This window comes from Xiphias gladius, chromosome 23 (assembly GCF_016859285.1).
Source record: "Xiphias gladius isolate SHS-SW01 ecotype Sanya breed wild chromosome 23, ASM1685928v1, whole genome shotgun sequence".
In the NCBI taxonomy this organism is placed as follows: domain Eukaryota; kingdom Metazoa; phylum Chordata; class Actinopteri; order Istiophoriformes; family Xiphiidae; genus Xiphias; species Xiphias gladius.
This window is the reverse complement of record NC_053422.1, coordinates 15,120,584-15,140,434: the sequence shown is the minus strand read 5'-3', so window position 1 is coordinate 15,140,434 and position 19,851 is coordinate 15,120,584. Positions and strand designations below refer to the sequence as shown.

General features: G+C 40.9%; 2 protein-coding genes across 2 annotated transcripts; both read right to left on the bottom strand.

The window, feature by feature from the left end:
* Positions 1–452: 452 nt before the first annotated feature.
* On the bottom strand, positions 453–15,049 carry LOC120785704 (plectin-like). Its single transcript, XM_040120580.1, has 18 exons — positions 14,920–15,049; positions 13,171–13,390; positions 12,680–12,821; positions 10,836–11,735; positions 9,287–9,769; positions 7,808–9,181; positions 7,561–7,647; positions 7,012–7,167; positions 6,634–6,750; positions 5,975–6,097; positions 5,776–5,832; positions 5,031–5,588; positions 4,210–4,449; positions 3,328–4,045; positions 2,636–2,766; positions 2,480–2,533; positions 2,205–2,371; positions 453–1,593 (listed from the first exon to the last, which is right to left on the bottom strand). Exons 2-17 carry the CDS (start codon positions 13,341–13,343, stop codon positions 2,243–2,245), a joined length of 5,442 nt encoding a protein of 1,813 aa, XP_039976514.1. The 5' UTR covers positions 13,344–13,390; positions 14,920–15,049; the 3' UTR covers positions 453–1,593; positions 2,205–2,242.
* A 575-nt stretch (positions 15,050–15,624) lies between these two features.
* On the bottom strand, positions 15,625–19,721 carry LOC120785703 (janus kinase and microtubule-interacting protein 2-like). The gene is made up of 9 exons (XM_040120579.1): positions 19,640–19,721; positions 19,330–19,431; positions 19,188–19,241; positions 19,014–19,079; positions 18,742–18,810; positions 18,423–18,500; positions 17,122–17,331; positions 15,908–15,973; positions 15,625–15,654 (listed from the first exon to the last, which is right to left on the bottom strand). The coding sequence occupies exons 2-9, from the start codon at positions 19,393–19,395 to the stop codon at positions 15,625–15,627; spliced, it is 639 nt and encodes a 212-aa protein (XP_039976513.1). The 5' UTR covers positions 19,396–19,431; positions 19,640–19,721.
* Between the last annotated feature and the right edge of the window lie 130 nt (positions 19,722–19,851).

Below are 19,851 nucleotides of genomic sequence, written 5' to 3'. Positions count from 1 at the left end.
CAGATGTAGGGACTGAGCTACACACACCGTACTACCCACGAAGTCAACAGACTGTGGTTTCACTCCACGAATGCCTGCCACCTAGTGTTCATTGATGGGCCATGTTTAGGTTGAATAAAAAGGTAAAACTCTGAATTAAGAGGAGTTTCATAACTATTGAACTGTTGAGAAATTTGTTGTTGCCATCCTGGGAAAATGATCGCCAGAACAGCCCTGCAGATACGAAAAGCCCCGTTTTCTGATTCTGTGACAATGCTTTTTTTTTCTGATAATCCAATGGGTTTTTTAATGGTTTAGTAGCTTTCTAAGCCCAATGAAAGAACACTAAATACTTCTGAAAAATTCAAAATCACTGAATTTGGAAATACATAGTAGGGCAAATCTCAACTCTCAACTCAGACACTGTAATGACAGTTAATATCATATAAACATTTATTCTCTGTACAGTTGTAAAGAATCAATGGGAAATCAATATTACCAATTACTGATATAAAAATACATTTGCTGCACCATGGTCACTCTACACTCGTACATACAGTGAGTAACAAAAATCACATGTGTGTTGTGAACTTTATATAAAACAAAATCGATATGAGTGTGCAAACATGACGTCGATTAGGTATGAAAAACAAAGTATCACTCATACAAAAAGACATATGTCGTATAATTTTGTATACACCATAGGCATATTTTTTAATAATATTTTTTACAAAAAATATCAGTGGTAATCTCTTTTTTAAAATGAATGATTGTGTGCAAATTTTTAGAACTAAAATGCCATCTGGCTTCTGCATTTAAAGAAATCCCGTAGACCTATGAGGAGAAGGAAACAGATAAGTCTTTGGAGTGAATCATCTTTTCTCATATTTGGCTTCATGTGTAAAAATCAAGTAAGATGACCTGCGGGTACAATGCCGTGTCAACACGTTATACAGTAAGTGTTGCTTTAAAAAAGACTTTTCATACAGTAAAAGTCCCTTCAGCCAGCTGTTCACGTCACAGACTACAGAGAGGCAGCAGTGGGAATCTGCGATGAAGCTATTTGACACCTAATCTGTCGGAGTTTAACACAGTGTTAAAGTGTGCAGCAGAAGCAGATGTCCCTCCATAGTTAGTAAATGTAGGTGTCACAGGCAGCTTTTGACAATGTGATTGAGCTTGGCTTTATAGACTTTTGTTTTTAGCAGTTTCTCAGGATTTGTTTGATTGGAAGCCGCTCTGGCCTTTCAACTGGCAGTCACAACGTCCGATCCATTCATGAGGTGAACCCAGTGGGTGGAGCTCTGAAACAGGAAGGTCTTCCACCAAGGATGGAGCCAATCTTCCCCTGCTTTTACATGCAGATTAAATCTCAGCGCAGACGCAGGAATCTTATGCAATTTTTGTTTGACATCTTCAGTTAATCATGTTGAGGTTTTGTGGCTGGTCGCAGGTCACTGCGTGCTCGCAGGTAAAGACCCTGTAAGGTGAGTTTTTCTGATTGGTTGACCTGAGCCTCACATGGAGAAGGTATCCCAGCAGTGTGTCGGTGTCTCAGCTGAGGTGGAGGTTAGGACGGTCCCTCAGAGGGCTGCAGCTATAGATGGCTGTGCACTGAATAGCAGACACACATACATACACACACACACACACACACACACACAGAGGACACACAGGACAAAGGGAAAAATAGATTGTCACTGTACTATATTACTTAATCTTTTAAACAGCAGATCTTTTTTTTTTTAATCAAAGGTCGCTGGAACACAAAGAAAACAGAAGAAGTGAATCACTGGTGTGGGAAAGTATTTTTAAGCCTTTCTTTAAAATATCAAACAAATTAGATTTAATGGATTTTAAATTGGTGTTATATTTTTCTGAAATTTGTCTTGCATCGACACAGTTTCACAGACATAAAACAAAACAAAACATACATGACAAAACAGAAACATTCAATCACACAACAAAACAATATTACAAACACGTAGCTGCAGTGCAATCAATCAGTCATTATATAACACCTAATGCAACTGCACACAAACATACTGCACTGTTGGAAAAACACAATTACATGGACAAAAACATGCCCACAACTTACCATTCAAACCTCAGCCCCATGTGAAGAAGGTTTTCACTGAGAAGTTGTTGTAATTATATAGAGAGACTGACAAAAAGATAAAATGTAAAACATGTGGTACGGAGGTGTCTAATATTACTGGCCTTACTTGTGGGTCTAAAACACTTTGTGAGATGTTGTAGACAGTCAGTGTTGGTCTGTCCCGACTGAGGTCCTGTACATGGTGTGGACACTGCTTGAACTTAGACCATTAGATCCCAGCGTTTGGACACTGATATCGACCGGGACGCACAGGTCAACATTCTCCACAATACACTGTAGATAAAGAAACAAAATGTGCAGCTCATGAACTGCTCGGGTTCGTTTTCTTAGTAATAACAGGATGCAGTGATGCACAGATAGTGGCAGGGGAGAGACCGATACCTTGGTGCACGCTGAGCTCATGACAGATTTATGGAAGTCCCCATCTATAATCACCTGAGAGGTAATCAAAAGAAAATAAAACAACAACCTTTAGACAAAGAAATCTTCAAAATCAAAGCCCGTGTGTCAGTGTACCTGCCAGTTTGTTTTGCCTACCCTGTATCCGTACACAAACGTGCCGTTACTGCAGCCCAGCTCGTCGAGCGGTGGCCTCTCCCAGCCAATCATGAGGCTGCTCTGGCCCACTGCTTTGATGACCTCGACAGAGCGCACCTCTGCTGGAGCTTCTGGAGGGGGTAAAGAACGAGGAAAGGCCAAGCACAATTACTGCATATGACTCTTTACTTGCTTGTCCATGCTGTACATGCAGGATATGCAACGCAGCCTAAATAAGAACTTTCAACACTTCTATTGCTTTTCTTTGTTATACGGCATGTCACTTTTATGATGCACCTGTTATTCCTAGATTCTAACACAATAAACAAACATAACAGGACACAGTGCATGCAGAACTTGCTAATGAACTCAATTCAACAAAAGTTTATATTCATGTGCTGCAGTGTGTTATGAGGGCAACAAAAAACAACATCAAACAGCCAGAATGTGATACAACAATCCAATACAAGACAGAAACAGCCCATATCTAAGCTGGGTATTATCAAACAGCAGAGGTATGCAACCAAAAACTGATATTCTACAATGGGAAATTACAACATTATGCACAGAAAGTGTAGAAAGTGTGTTGCACACAGTGTGCAAAGTTTCAGCAAAACATGTTTTTGTCAAATCCATAAAGGTATTCCATCTTTTTATAAAAACGTTTGTGTAATACTTAATATGTGCATTACCTGGTCTGGCTCTTGCTGTCTTTGTCCTATCTAGAGCAGCAGTGGACTTTCTGGCAGACTTGTTGGATCTCTCAGGAGCGCAATGAGCTGATGCAGCGAATACAAGTCCATCACATGCAGGGGCAGCCCGATTAAAAATATTAAATTTGGGGGCAGATGATTCGCCAGGGACAGTCATTTCTGAGGCAGTGGTTTTTGGATTAGTGTCAGAACATGTTAAGACATTAGAATCAAAGGAAGTGGTCCCCTGAGTTAAAGGAGTTGAAACCGATAAATTAGGGATAGCAGTGACTTTCTTTGTCAGTTTTGGGGATATTGTCAGATTAGTGCCACTGTTTGAGGTGGATTTGGATTTGTTTGGTGCCATAGCAGCAAAAGGACAGCTAGAGGAGCTGGAAAGAGCAGACATTGTAGTTTCAGATATGTCTGCATTAAAATAATGGTAATTAAAAATTTTGGGGCTAAATGTAACATTAGCAGATCTGGAAGCAACTGCATTAAAGAGCGTTGTTGACTTATTAGTGGCAGTGGGTTTAGTTGTTACTGCAGGAGCATGCTTAGCTTGGCTTGAAGCAGTGGTGACAGGGACAGAGCTGGTATGTGGTTTATTGAAACTGAGGCCCTGGTTATCTGTCTGAGAGGCCGGGTTCAGGTCTGCAGGGGCTAAAATTGAGGGCCTTTTCCTGGGCTCCTGTTCTCTTCCTCTGCTCACTGGAGCCTTGCGATGAAGGAGAAACGCATTTATTAGACATACAGTATTCTAACACAACATTTACCTACATTTCGGGCTTTTGCCCGGACACATCTTTAAGTCCGGCAAGATTTGTGAGCATTTAAAGAAGAAATAATAAAATAAATGTGAAATTAAAAACTTCTGTGTACCTGATAGCTGTTCATCAGAGTCTTCTGCAGTTGCTCATGCAAGCTGATGATCTTCTCAGGACTACTCAGCCTCCTGCTCGGACTGACACGTGTGCTGGAGGAGGGAGGAGTAGGACCCAGTGAGGATCCAGTTGAACTGGTCAGATCTGGGGAAGACTTTCCTTTCATATCTGGATGATGAAACCCAGACTCCTCTGGACCACTGGTGGCTTGGGTTGGTCCACTGGCAGAGGGAGACAGCTGTGGTGCGATTGAGCAAAGGCTATCATAGTGTGTTTCCAATTAAATTTAATATTTGAAGTACAAATTATTAAAGGTGTTTCTTTTTGTCAATTTCAAACACTGATATATTAATGTCAAATTAACTGTGATACCTTGTTAAGATTGCTGTAAAGAAAAGACAGGGTCTCAGATGAGCGGCAGCTTCTATCTCACTGGTATATTACTTAATGCTAGTGTTTAAATTGGGACTTCATTTCACATAAATCCAGTTGCAAACAGGACCTTTGCTACTTTGGTCAAAGGTTTGCGCTCTATGAAAATAATAAAGATGTTCTTGACTTGTTCTGTAATCTGTCATTGTGAAAACATACTGTAAAGCTACGTGGATTATTTTTAATTAATCCAGGGTTTAGTAGCACAAAATATATAGATACATTAGAGAGCAGTAACTGCTTCCTATCTTGTTTATTTATGGGAATTATCTTCACAACATTTTTGCTGTTAAAATGCTACATCTACAACCTTTGGGCATGAGTAATTAAAAAAAAGCTTTTAAAATGAATACATATTTGAATTTAAATTTGTTTGCATTATCTGACCTGTGCTGTATTGGTGATCAAGCTCTCTTTCAGTGCTGGAAAAACAGGTGTCACTTTGAAACTGGCATTCTCTTGCACTGGTACTGTTGGCACAGGTGAGTTGGCATTTTTCTTTAGTGTTCCTGTTGCTGCAGGTGTGACGTCACTACTGCAGTCTTGAAGATTTGTTGAAGATTGAGTAGTGGATATAGAAATGTGTTCTTCACTTTTAAGGTCTCTGCATTTTACTCCAGATTCAGGTTCGAAACCATTTTGTTGTTGCTTGTTTGCAGGTGTGAGTATAGCGGGGCAGGTCTGATCAGGTATGAATCCAGGGGTGTAGTCTCGAAATTTTGAAATGAATCTTGGTGTACACCCGGCATCGTAATCCCCAGTCTTTACGATGCTTCCCTGTGTGAACGCTGCAGTGTAGTCCTGGAGAGCAGCGTCACTGAGCAGCTGCTCAACCTGCTGTGTGAGTGTGAAGTCTACGCACCCTTGTCTGCGCATGGCTTTCATCATCTGAACTAAGAAGTGGTTCCTCTCCTGACACTTCACCACCAAGCACGACAGCTTGGCCTGTTATTTGGAAGAGACACTTGTCAGTCAAAATCAGCCACTAAGAGCAGTCCAACAGAAGCGCTGACACATTACAAAAGTAACCTGACAGTCATACAGAGTAAACAAAGATGCCAGTAATATCAAGTGTCACACTGTACTGTATAATGTAATGAAGGAATGAAATGCTACATCGTTCTTTCCTCACCTTTAAAGGAGCTATATCCAGATCTCTCTGGCTCCTCTTTTTCAGGAGTGCATCATACTACAAACAAAATTAAATGAAACACATGAAAACTATTACTACTCCGTAAGATATAGATTAAAACATATCATCTCATAACATATGACTAACTGCTTTGGCTATAACCATGACATGGAGCACAGAATAGTTTCTTGGTTACTACCTTAGCTCTGATGTCGTTGTAACGCGTCCGGAGTGACACGAGAACAGTGCACAGATCATCCTTGCTGCCCTGCCCTCGTTGTAGAGCGATATGCTTGGAGTTCAGCTCCTCAAGAGCCACCGTCTGTGGGGTTTACACACACACACACACGCACGCACGCACGCACGCACGCACACACACACGTACACACAGTGAGGGACAGATCTATGATGAAAATTGTTTCATGATGTTGCTGCTTCTCATTTTTATTAATTTGCACTAATCCATTATAACTCATGCTTAGTAGTAGTCAAAACATAATGCAAAGTCCAACAACTGAAGAACATTGATGTTCCGGACCATAAATGTAGTTACAAATGATAAAAAAATGAGTATTCCAGTCTGCTCTGCCTGTACTACAGCAGATGTGGTATATCCATGCACAAGCATCGACACTTCCAATGGACGTAAAGATTTGCTAGTTCATGGTTAAAGCTTGCTAGGTTGATTCTGCTGATGAAACTAGACACAACACAGATTCTCATTTTACGTAGTCTTTGTTCAGATTCAATCAAATAGTAAAGATCAAATTTATTACAGTACCATATACAGGACTTTAAAGTCTATCTATTTGTATGGTATATAACAAACCAAGAAGAAAGACGTTTCGTCATTCTTACCTTAGCTTTGAGTTGAGCTGTTAGGATGTTGTATTGCTCCTCTATCTGTGTCTTTAGTGACAGAGCATCAGTCTTCTCCTGGACCAGGCCTGTCAGTTTGCTCTGCAGCTCCTTCACCTATGGCAAACACAACTACTATTTAGGGCAAACGGATAAACAATGTCTTTATTTGCCTCTGCGCCTGGAGGGAAAGCCACTGAGTAACAATATAAAAAAAACACCAAGGTGTGCAAACTAAGGGATGTATTTCTTAATAAGGCCTTATAAGGCTAACTGAAAACGCAGCTAAACAAGCAGACACAACAGTGCTGATATTGTGACACAATGTTGCAGTTACACACTGTAAATCATCTTTTATGTATATCTATGTGTAAATACCTGGGTGTTTAGGCTCTCATTTTCCCTCCTGGTTTCTTCCATCTTCCTGGCTACATCTGTCAGTATCATCACAGTTTCCGCTGCTTGCGCTGCCTTCCTCTCTGCCTCTTCCCTCCCGGCCTCTGACTGGCACAATTCACTCTGCAGCTTCTCTGTCTGAACATGCACGCAAACATAAACATGAGCACGTTGAGTTTGTTAAATTTCTAATCATGTGTAATTCCCCTCTAAACATGATACAATGGAGAGGAAAAGGAAGCGCATTCTGACACACTGAATGCACCAAGTATCCTTGTGGTTATGTCGGAATATGTAAATCTGTCACATTCAAAAATTCAAGGCTCTGCACAGATTAACATAATGAAGATGCTGTGTCATTTTTCAGATTCTGATTAACAATTATATAGATAAAAATATAGTAACCTTTAAACATTTAATATATTGGTGCTTCTGCAGTGATTCTGAATCTTCACTGGAAAGACCAAGGTAAATCTTATCTTTCTATCACAACGAATCAAGAGGAAGAAAAGGGAATATGTCCAAACTCACTTCCACGTGGCTCTTGTCCAGTTCCTCTTGTGACCTCTTTAGCTGTGCTCCCAAAGCTTCGATCTCCCTCATCAGATCACTTTGCTCCTGCTCTCCATCAAAACCATTTTGTGTAAGCTCACAGTCAAAAATGATTAAATGAAATGAAATCATGATACACGATGAGCCAAAACGCTGAAAGGAGGTGCGAACTGACACAACAGACACTGATATAATACACAAACAAATAAATCACATCACTCTATACCTGTATAGAGTTCCCTTTGTAGTTATTAGTCGAACATCTTTGTGCAGCATAATCTCCTGTCCCAATAAGATTCTCAGTCGTCTTTGTCGTACCGGCACTGTTTGCATTCAACAGATGCTGCCTGTGAATCCTCTCCTCTGATTGCGTTTGGCTGGGGAGACCAGATTGGAGGCTGTTTCTTTCTTCTCTTAGGCCCTGAATTACAAGCATTATCTGCTTTTCCTCTTGTTTCAGACAACTAATTGAATGTTCAGTTCTTTCTTTTTCTTCTCTCAAACTGCTAACTGACTTTATTATCTTGTCATGGTCATCTTGTAAAGTGTGGGATGATTGCTCCTGACACTTAAGCGAAATGGTTAGTTCGTCTCTCTCCTGTTTCAAATTGAGCACCGCCCGGTCACTCTCTGTCTTTGAACTTTGTAGGGATTGCATGATTTGATTCCTCTCCCCTTTACCACTTGAGAGAGATTCTGTCAGTGCCTCTTTTTCCCTTTCAAGACCAGATATAGACTTTATTAGCTGCTCTTTCTCTTCTTTCAGGCCACTCATAGACCTAATAAAGTGATCTCTCTCATCTTTTAGCCCACAGACTGTCCTGGTAAGGTGCTCTCTCTCTTGTCTGAGATTAGCCAGACACTGAGAGATACGGTCTTTCTCCTCCTTCAGTCCCCAAACTGTCCGAGTTAGCTGTTGTTTCTCTTCTGTCTGTCTTTGGACTGACAGAGCTACTTCTCCTTGCTGCTCTCTGAGAGAATTTATGTTGCCTGTCAGTTCATCTTGTTCTGTTTTGAGAGTCTGGACAGTTTTAGTCAGGTGGTCCACGTGATCAGTCAATGAACTAACGTGAAAACTGTTCTGTGGGCTGTTCTGCAACTGATCATGGTGATTATTATATTGAAATACAGGTGCTGGAGCGGTGATCAAATCATCTGGGTGTTGACTGGACATCAGCTGTGGTTCTTCTTCCCCTTTTAGCACACTTTCAATCAACCTGTCTACACATTCTTCGAGGTTGTTCTGCTCTCTAGTCTCTTCTAACTTTTGCTGCAGCTCCATGATGGTGTTGAGATCATCCTCAGTCTTCCTTGTGAGCTCTGTGATCAAACCCACTTGCTCCTGGTTCTCCTGCTCCAGCCTGTCTCTGTCCTCCTCTAACCTGGATATATGGTCCCTCAGCTGTGTTTGCTCCATCTTTATCTCCTCCTCTCTGAGCTCAATGTGAGCCAGCAGCTCCTGGATCCGGTCCGCCAAGGCCCAGCTCTCCTGATTCAAGGCCTGGACAAGATCATCCTGGGCGTGGGCGGGAATAGTTTTGTCTTGGGTAGGAGAGGACTGGAGATGGTCAGCTCTCTCGCAGTTGGATGGTGTGCCAATCTGTATGTCAGAGAGGTAGAATTTGATTAGTGATGTCCTGGATAAAGAGCAAAGCTTCCTCTCCTGTGGAAAACATTAGGGAGTACTGCAAGCCCTATGACATACCTTTTCTCTTGACGACCCCCGCTCCGCATCTAGTTCCTTCGCCTGTTTCCTGAGTTGTAATTTCAGTTGAGTATTCTCCGGATCCACCACCTTCACCTGTTCCTGTGTCTGCTGCATGGCGGACCCCAGGCGGTCACGTTGTTCTCGAAGGGCCTCAAGATCCTCCCCTAGCCCCAAGCTCTTATACGCTTCCCTCAGGGCATCGGATTCCTCACTGGGGCTTTCCTCCAGGTTTAAGAGCCCTCTTGAGCACCAGGTCCCCAGTTTAAACTCATCTATTGCCTCTGTAGTCAAGGCAAGTGACTTGAAGCTGAGGTTGCGTTTGGAGCCACGGTGAGCAAAGATGCTCAGAGGGTCTGATTTGGCAGATGATGAGTGATCCTCTTTGCTGTTCTGTGCGCTCTCTGCTGCAATCTGGCGGTGAACATGTGGAACTGCATATGAATTTGACGGGTCTATTTCCCCTTTCAGGGTTGACTGGACCTGATCAGAGATCACAATTTATCATCATATGTGGGACAAAAGTTGAGAATAATTTTAAATAAATATGGAAATAACAAAACACTTGATGTTTAGACACACTTGTATAAGCATTTACAAAGGGAGAGGTGGTTATGTACCATATGCAACAGACAGACACAACAGAGCTTCCATTCTCCGGGAACATTCTCCCCCTTAGAGTGACTTTTTATAAAGAGTTTTGAAATATAAGTGCAGGAATTCGCCAATTTTCAAACAGGTGTATGGCACTAATAATCATCTTGAACCTCAACAAATGCTCCTTATTGTGAGTATTTTGTTGTCAAAAACCCATCATTCTATTTTACATATTCTTGGCATCCATATACTGTACTTAATGGTACTGAAATTAAAGTTGTTTAATATTAGAAATATTTGTATACTGTGGCAGTCTCACTTTTATAGAATCTGAAGATAACATTTTTTCAATATCATAATAAAGTATGTTTTTCTCTTGTGGACAGGAAAACCATTGAGAAATTCTTGTGAAATATCCTGTACTCTCACGCTGCTCATTCCATCTTAAAACAACGGTACAGGAGATAAACATCATACTCATCACTGTGTACAATATGAAGCAGGAGGCTGCTCCTCACCAGCAACAAAAAGAGAACTAAACACTATCGCTTTTGTTTGCAAATGAAACGAAGCTGCCTCTGTATCAGCTTTCTCCTCTAATTTAAAACTACAGTTCGTCAGATGAGATCTCAGGACTGACCAGCTATTGATACCCTACAAGTAAAAACTGAACTTAGAAAGACGGCCTTCCAGTGCTTTGCACCATTTTAATACTAGAAAGTACATTAAAACTGGAAGTCTCATCACTTTTCACTCTCAATTTTACTTCTGGACCTTTTTAGAGATGTCTGAGAGTGTTTATGACGCTGTTTGTATGTGCCTGTGTATGACAGCTGTGTTTTTTCTTGTGTGTCTCATTTTTTCAGGTGTACTCAGGTCTCTCGTGCAAAAGAAATCTTGATCTCAATGAGACTCCCAAAAGTTATAACAATAACAACCATGTGTTACACACCTCTTTCAAGCTCCCCACTGAGGAGTGTCCCCTGGCGTCGGTATATGACTGAGTGTTGGAGGGCCCAGGACAAACAGCGGGACCGCAGCTGAGCGAGTTCGTCCCAGGACTCAGGCATTCGGACTCAGGGGTCGTGGACGACTGACTGGGTTTTTGGTTTGCAGCTTCCCTGAGGATCTGCTGAAGTCTGTGGTTCTCCTCTCTCAGCTCTTCAACCTCATCCATTAGGGAGCTTTCAGACAGATTCAGCTGGCGCACGTCTGCCTTCATCTCCTCCACTTTGCAGCCCAGGAAGTGGCTGCTCTCCTGGGCCTCCTGGAGCTGTTCCATAAGTCCCCTCCGCTCTGTCATTCCATCCTCCTCTCTCTCCAGCAGCACCTTGAGATCCTCCTGCAGGCTCAGAATGAAGCCTTGCAGCCTGGCCTCATTTGAGCTCTTTTCTGTGTCTTTGTTTCTTCCTCGTTCTGTTTCTTTTTCTTTCTTTCCCTCGTCACCCTCTTGTCCACCTTCTCTATCAGTTCCCACACTTGGCTGCCATTGCTTCTTCCTCTCCTCCTTTTTCTCCTCTTCTCCTTCACCCTCTCCTCGCATAGAAGTTAACCTCTCTTGCTCTACCGAATGTGTTACAGTCTCAGCAGTAATTTTGACTGCACTGATCGTTGCCATGCCAGTGGCGGCACTCACAGTCATGTCAAGCAGCTGCTTTTCTAAAGTGTAGATCCGGTTCTGTAGGCCCCGCTCCCTGTCGCAGGCCAGTCTGAGCTTGTGCTGGAGTTGGGCTTTAAAGTTCTCAAAGTACTGGGACTGGCGACTCATCTCCTCCTCTTTGGCCTTCAGTTGCCTCTGACAGCGCTGCAGTCGCTCCCTCCATACCCGCTCCCCTTGCTCCTTCTCTTGAGTCTGATTAGAAGGGCAGATGGAAAGAGAAGAAGACAAAGACAGAGACAAAATAATAAAGGGAGTCATACCACAATAAATTCAATGATTGATATCCTAGTAATTGCAACACTGCAACCCAAAGCTTGCTTTAAAACATGTTTTAACACTAATGTCCTCTTAGAATATGTATAAGTTTATGTGTTAGAGTTGGTACTGTAGTAGTATGCCTTACTGTACATGTTATCTGTTGTGACCTTTGTCTATTTTATTTCTCTTTTGTTTTTTACTGTGCATGAGCAAACAACCCAGTTTTAATAAAATGTTCCATCTAACTAACAACCACAGTTTAATTACTTAGAAGCAGATAAAGTATAAAATGATAAAATAATAATAAAGTATAACTCAAAATAAGACATGTAGGTTGCTCAAAAAACTAGCATGTTCCATTTACTCACTTTGTGGTATGTTTTGTATTTCTTATGGGACAGATAAAAGTCCAAATAATGAAAATGACATAAGTGCTTTATGGAAAAGTTACATGCGTTTAGCAGTACATGTCAAATCCTTGTATAGCGCATTACTCTTTGTTTTATTTCTGTCACGTTCATTGTTCCCTTTACATATTAAATTATTCTGGAGTGTTTTGACCAATGAACATGCAGATAGAAAAGGCGTCTTCAGAGCTTACAAATGACTTTTCAGATTTGACTGTTCAACCTAATACAACCCAAACCTCTGTGGCTTTGCTTTTAATGGTAACTAAGCTATTTGAGCATTATTGTCCTTTTCCATTATTTTGTCCACCCTTTTACACTGCATAAACTTTTTTGTCCATGTCTGCAGTAGGTATGACCTGTGTGAACTCAAACAGCCCTACAGCATCTTCTGAAACCCCAACACTGTGAATTTGTTTTATGGTTGTACATCAATGCCTACTGATGCCTTCAGAAAACCAGAGCACTCACCATGGTCCTGACCTCCTCCCTGAGCATGTGGAGTCTTTGGTCCAGCCTCTGGGAGCGTTGCATGCGGGGGAGATGGGAGGCAGAGGCTAGCTGATAGAGCTGTAGCAGCAGGCTCCTCTCTGACCTCTCCAACTCTCTGACCCTACCATCACAACATGACACAGACAAGCTCAAGTTACATCATCTTTTTAACTTCACACAAATTTGCACATTAACGTTAAGCAAGAAGGTTTAGTTACTTCCTCTGCTAATTTGATCTAAATCCACACATTTGAATCAGTTTTACCCCCTTATGTGAGAAGAGACGCATATAAAATCTCCTACAGAAAGTAAATCCAGGGGAGATCATAGCAGCAGTGTGCCTGCATGCAAGTGTGCAATGCAGGTGCGCGTGATATGTGATATCACCTTGGCCAAGTGAGTATATAGTAGCCGGTGTGAGTGTGTGTGTGTGTGTGCTTCACTGGATCCCCTCTCCCCCAGTCTCTCACCTGCTCCTCAGGTAGCTGTCGGACTGGATGGTTGAACCTGCTGTCTGCTCCAGCACCTTCACTCTGTTACACATTAGCCGCAGGGCCGGAGGAGTTCCCATTGAGTCTGTTGCCATGGTAACAGAACTGCTTCCGGTACCCGTCGTCTCTGATGAGGCCATGTGATCCTCCATTGGTTAGCCTGTGGCCACTAGGTTGAGGTTTACCTTTGGCACAAGAACTGACGGTTTCAGGCGCATTCAGTACAAGAGGAAAAGGGAAATCTGTTATAAATTTTTTCTACACTTCTCTGGGCTGTTTGTTTATTTTTCTTATCTACATGTCCATCATAAATACAAAGACATAGACAAAGATAAATACGGACGTAGTATAAGATACATGTGCACAAAACACAGTCATCTATTATTCACAATGTCAACAGCTTGGTAGCAAGTTGTCGAGCACAGGTATCTCTCAGGTTACCCCGCCTCCTAAATGTAATCATCCTCTCCCCCCCGCATGTCCTTCCACATTTCACAAATCCTCCCATCCAGAAAATTTAAAGGAAAGTTTCATATTTTTTCAAGTCTGTCTTAAAACAATACTCACATGCCGGTATGTGCACTGAAACAGTTTTTTCTTTATTCATTCCCTATGTTCATACCGGCCCTTCCTAACTAGCCTCCAATGTAAATGACGGGAAACAAAATCACAGTCCTCGTTCTGTGCAAAAATACATGTATATTCAAAAGTTTATCTGAAGATAATGTGAGGTGTTAGCAGTCTAAGTGAGACAAACCATCTTCTAAATGTCAAATCTATTTGGTGTAAGATTCCGTCCTTGTATTTCCCTGAACAGTGTTTTTGTGCTGAACCGTGAAGGAGGGATAATAATAATATTAATAATAATAATATTAACAATGTTAACAACAACAACAACATTAATAATAATAATAATAATAATAATAATAATAATAATAATAATAATAATAATAATAATAATAATAATAATAATAATGTTTATTTGTGTAGCACTTTTCAAAACCAATGTTAGATAGTGCTTTACACAAACAAAAAATGAAAACAAAGATACAAGAGTAAAATCAACAAGAAAGAAACCACTCATTTAGTCATAAGACAACAATGTGCAGCATGTAAAACAAATTAATCATGGGCTAATCGATAAACATTTGTTTTAATAAGTGATTTAGACCAAAATAATGACTTGGTTAGCCTGAGCTCCTCAGGCAGATCACTCCAGAGCCACATAAAAAGCGAATTTCATACCAAAAAAGACAGTAAATTTGAAAGTTAGCCACCTGATTTGTCTAACGGCTGAATGCTGAAGCCTCATATTATAAACTCTGGAATTTATTTTTGCACAGAAAGAGCACTGTGGATTTTGTCCCCCAACACTTCCACCTTGGCAGAATATTAAGAAAGGATCTCTTAATGGCCAGTGTGAACAGGAGGAATAATTACAGCCAGCAAAAAACAGTTTCAATGTTCATTTGGGCAGCAGACTATTGTTTTAAGTGTGAACATATCCTTTAAGCTCAACCTAATAAGTAAGCTTGCAGGCAAGTTTGGCTAATGCATAACTTAGTACAGGCACAAATACATTCAAAGTAGTATAAACAGAAAATCATTAATGTTCAGAGTCTGAGAAGTATTCTTTAAATATAAAAACAGTAAAACTAACAAGACCTGAAATTAGCTGTTGTAATCAATGTACAATGGTGTATATTCTCAGTTATCTTTAATAATAACCTGGTTTTTGCGCTCCACTGATAGCAGTTTCATCCTCTCATTGCAGCGATGAGCTTCCAGTAAGTTCCGCTTCTGCTCTGTGAACTTAGTTGCACTGTTGTTTCCTTAGGAACACACAGACGTTGGACTTTGCCAGAATCCTCCATATCCACTTGGCACTCAGCTTGTTCACCCCCTCACTCAGCCCCATACTTCCACGCCTCTTCTCCTCCTTCCATCCCTCCTTTTCCATTGTCCGACTGGCTACTCCTTCAACCGAGACTGTGGGTCTTTTACCTTAAATAAATCCTCTGATTCAGAGTTTTCTCTCAGTAAATCCATCTGTTTGCTTCTCACAGAGGAGTTCCAGGTCCAAGAACCACTACCGTATACGTTTTTTAAAAATAAATCTCACTTTAATCTCATGTATATCTGATTATTTATTAAATTTTCAAATATGTTTGCATTCCAGTTAAGGGTCTTCTGCAAAAGTGCACATTTATCAAAAAGGCCATAGGGTTTTCATGAGCTGTCTACAAATGCATAAAAAACAACTAGGTTTTGTTTTATCCTTGCTTGCCTCCACAGCACCTTAACACCTAAGAAAAAAGAAAAAAAACATTTTTAAATTCTTTCCTCATTATTTTTGTTACTATCAGCACCATAACTGTGTTAAACACTGATATGATACAGTGAATAAAGGTGCTACCTGATGTGGGTCCATGGTCACTTTTCATTAAGGCCAAAGAATAAATGCTAAAGAGAAAAACAAAAAGAGGAACAAAAACTAAAGGAACACAAAGGGTTTAATCAACAGGTGAAAAAAAGAGAGAGAAGAAAAAGAGTGTCAAAAGTTTATACAATAACACATAACATCAGTAAATTGGATGTAAATCTCCTCATATTCTCTCTTGCTAATCTTTACCTTGTGCAGTTACAGTCCACACTTTGTCTACCAGCCATGACAGAAAGCTTCTTAGCAAGAAACAAATACAATTTGAATATGTACCTTTTCCTCTATATCCTTTATTTGTCTCTTTTGCAAGTCAATCCTGTCCTCCAGCTCTCTAATTCTCTGCAACGCAAAGACAGAAGTGGTTAGGTTTTCAAAATGTGTTTCAGTATAAAACTAAGACCATTCAGCCACAGTCATTCCTTCATGTATAAAAAGAAACAGTGGCTAAACAGTTAATAACAACACAATCCGGCTGTTCCTGTAAATACTCCAAATAGTCTGCCTCCTTCCCATCATGCCCCCTGTCTCCATGGTAGCTGTGTTGGGTAAGAATGACCTACCATGGCAACCGAAGAGCAGATTGAACTGTGAACAGTGAAAGTGACCCCATCTTTGAGACTTTAAAACCTGAGCAGCTTATTCATTGACTTTACTCTTTATTCGTAACACATTCGCTTAAACAGCTCCCCACTCTTGCCTACAGAAAAAAGGGAGGACACAAATTCACATGCCAACCCACTGGGACAGGAATGAAGCAAGCTTTTGAATTTAATATCATCTGTTGCACATAATCTTGGCTGATGCTTAAGGTTTCAACTAAAACAAAGCTTACTCATTCATTAAGACACAAAAATAGGCCCTTTATGTCTTTATTACAGGGGTATGGGCAAGTGTTTAAATATAAGCCCATGTGTTGAAGTTTAAGTGAGGAAATGGATGAGGTCTAACAAATATACGGTGTTTGTGGCCCACAAAAACTGTGATTTCAACTGCAGGTAAGGTTCTTTATTTGCATCATTAGATTATTTAAATGCATTCCAGTTGGTTAGTTTGTATTGCATGAATAGTTGATTAATAATTTTAGTAAGTTCGAGTACAACTGATTCAAATGAAGTTTAATGTGCTATGGTTGTTGATGTAGTAAATGATTAAAATACAATGTACAAGCCATGGGTGTAAAACTATTGTGAGGTCTGCAGTGTGGGGGGGTATTCAGATCACAATGTTACACACACACACACACACACACACACACACACACACACACACACACACACACACACACACACACACACACACACACACACACACACACACACAGCCACACAGTCATTCTGTCTCATCTTCTCTCTCACTTCTACATATGCACAAGGTACCACACACAGGGATACTGCATCTTTTTCATAGCATCCGACAGACAGGTACCAGAGGTCAGATTGAAGGTGGCCAGGGCTCAGTAACCTGACTCGTTTTGTTATAAGCCTTACCTGCTGGGCCTGCTGTAGGAGCTCCATGCGCTCCTGTAAGATCTGACTGTCATACTGCCGGCTCTGCCGGAGAATCTGACGCCGCAGCTTGTCCACGGCTAGCCTCAGCTCCTCCCTCTGCCTGTCTGTCAGCGACTCGGCCACCGCTTGGCATGCCGGCTGCTCCTGCTGCAGAGCGCTATACAGCGTGGCCTCCAGCTCCTCGATCCTCTGCACAGCCACCCATATACACACACATACAGTTACACGAACACACACACACACACACAAACACAAGGACGTGCACATGCGCATGCAGAACCACATACAGGCATGCACAAGCGAACACATGAAGAAAAACGCACAGGGACGGAAACACATATGTTCATAAAACGCACGCATACACACACACACACACACGCACATATGCACACCACTGTGACTATGGCAGATATGGAGAACACTGTTCCACTTTATATTGGGGGTTACTTAGGCTTGTCCTTCACATGGTAACTTTACCATATTAATAACACCAACCGTCTTTTTATTCTCAATCTCCACTGCGTGAATTCAACAGCTGCCTGACTCTTCCAGAAAAGTTTCCATGTAAAAAACCACGCTTTCTCCAACACAATATAAAGTGGGACCATAAACACAAACCAACACCAAAACCAACCAAATAAAATTGTTAGAATTATATGGAGAGTGGCCTAAGTGTTAGCTGTTTTCTGGGTAAAGCCTTTTTTAAGTCAGTGGGAGGGGGCAATGCTTTGAGATCATTCATGCTAATGAATCTGACATTAAAATTGTATTAAACCTCTTCCATTTAGAATTTTTTTTCCACTTCACTAGGTTTCCACTTGAACCAAGTTGCACAGACTTTTCATTGAGGCATTATATCTTCATACTTTCTTCAATTTAAGAGAGAGTAAAGAAGTGACTGGCCTTCCCTGTAGATAACAGAGAAATAGGCCAGTAAACAAGAAGGCAAATACCCCGGCCAATTCAGGTTCTTAGACTGTTCGCAGAATTTAGACTTCAGCAGTAAAAGATGCAGTATCCCGACACAATGTGACAAATTTTACCTTCATGGAACATGTTGCAGTCATGATGTTTGATGGGATCCCAAATGTTTATGTGTCATGCTGAAATGATAATGTTGCACCCCTGCATTCCTGAATCACTTTATCATGAACCATTATGCCCTGTACACAACTTTGGTGAATGTTGTAATTAACATATATGGGTGCATTTTATCTAATAGAGTGGCTTTGGCCATGTTCTGTATAAAGGGAAAGGTCATACTGCCGCAGGCGCCATACCATATAGGCCTGGTCCAAGGCCTGCTTCCTATAGTCCAACTCTTCCTCAAGAAATCCCTTCTGCTTACTGAACAGCTCCTGCAACAAGATTTGACAATATATAATACAGTGCATGGTATCTCAACTAAATGGTAGAGTACAGAAAATACAGAAAATCAGGAATACCATGTGTGTTACATTTTACAGTCTGGATTAGAATAGCAAAAAAAAAAAAAACAGCAGATAAATAGCTTGTTTTGTGTATATACCAATGAAAAGTCAAGCATATGCATCTGGCCACAGTTAACTGTGTACTGTAATAGTAAATTGTTTTTTTTACCTTGTCATTTTCCAAGTCGATCATCTTCTGTGTGAGGGCGGCCTCTGTGTTATCTATTTGCTTCAACCACTTTACAGGGAGGATTGGGACAAAAGTGGAAAAGTGAGAGATTAATGCATTCTCTGAAGCAAAAAAAAAAAAAAAAACTTAATCCATATTTAACTTAACAAAAATGACTCAAATGTAGTGGCTGTATTGGTAATAAATGACGTGTTATAGCAATGTATGGCCACTGTGTGTCAGTAAAAATACACCATGTCTAAGAGACTGACCTTTTCACACAGAGAGATTACTGTCCCTGCCTGGATCACTGCTACCTGTTCCTCGTTTCTGAGATTCTACAGAAAGTATTAAAAGGCAGAGTTATCGGAAATTATAACTATGTCTGAGAGTAATAAAAGTAGGTGCCAGTATTTATTATAATCCAACTGTGTGTTTGAACTCACCCCATTATCCCCCAAGATATCCAGTTTCTTCATCAGCTCGGGAATGATTACATCCTGCACAGAGGTCAAAACCAGACATCATATTGAGTGTGTAAAAGAGCCTTAAAGGAATTAAGTCTGGGTTTTGTGAATGTGTTTTCACCTTGACCCCCTCCTGGTGGCAGTAAATCTGCAGGGCACTGCTGCTGTTCTCAGGGAACGTAGACATGTGAAGATTGAGGGCAGGAGATCTGCGCTCCCTCTCCTACGGGGGGGGTACATACAATGTTCATACTCAGATACACACACCTAGAGTAAAACATAATCTGATCAGTAGAACCAAAAAGATTTCTATCAGTCCTAGAAACATGTAAAAGTTCATTGTACTGTACCATTGGTGCTGAGCAGTGAAACACAAAATGTGAATGACAGATAGTGAAGGTAACTGTGAGTGAAATGTGGTATTTACTTACATGACACTCAAAACATGGTCAGGATCTGCCAAAATGAGGGAGGTGGAAACCCATAGATTTAAATAACTTAACCAAACCAAACCAAATAAGGGATTTAAAAACACATGCTGAAACTCATGACTGTCAAAATTCAGACAGAATTGTTACAGAAACAGATGCAAAATCAGCTGATATGATTGATATGACTGATGGTGATGTTATTATTATTATTA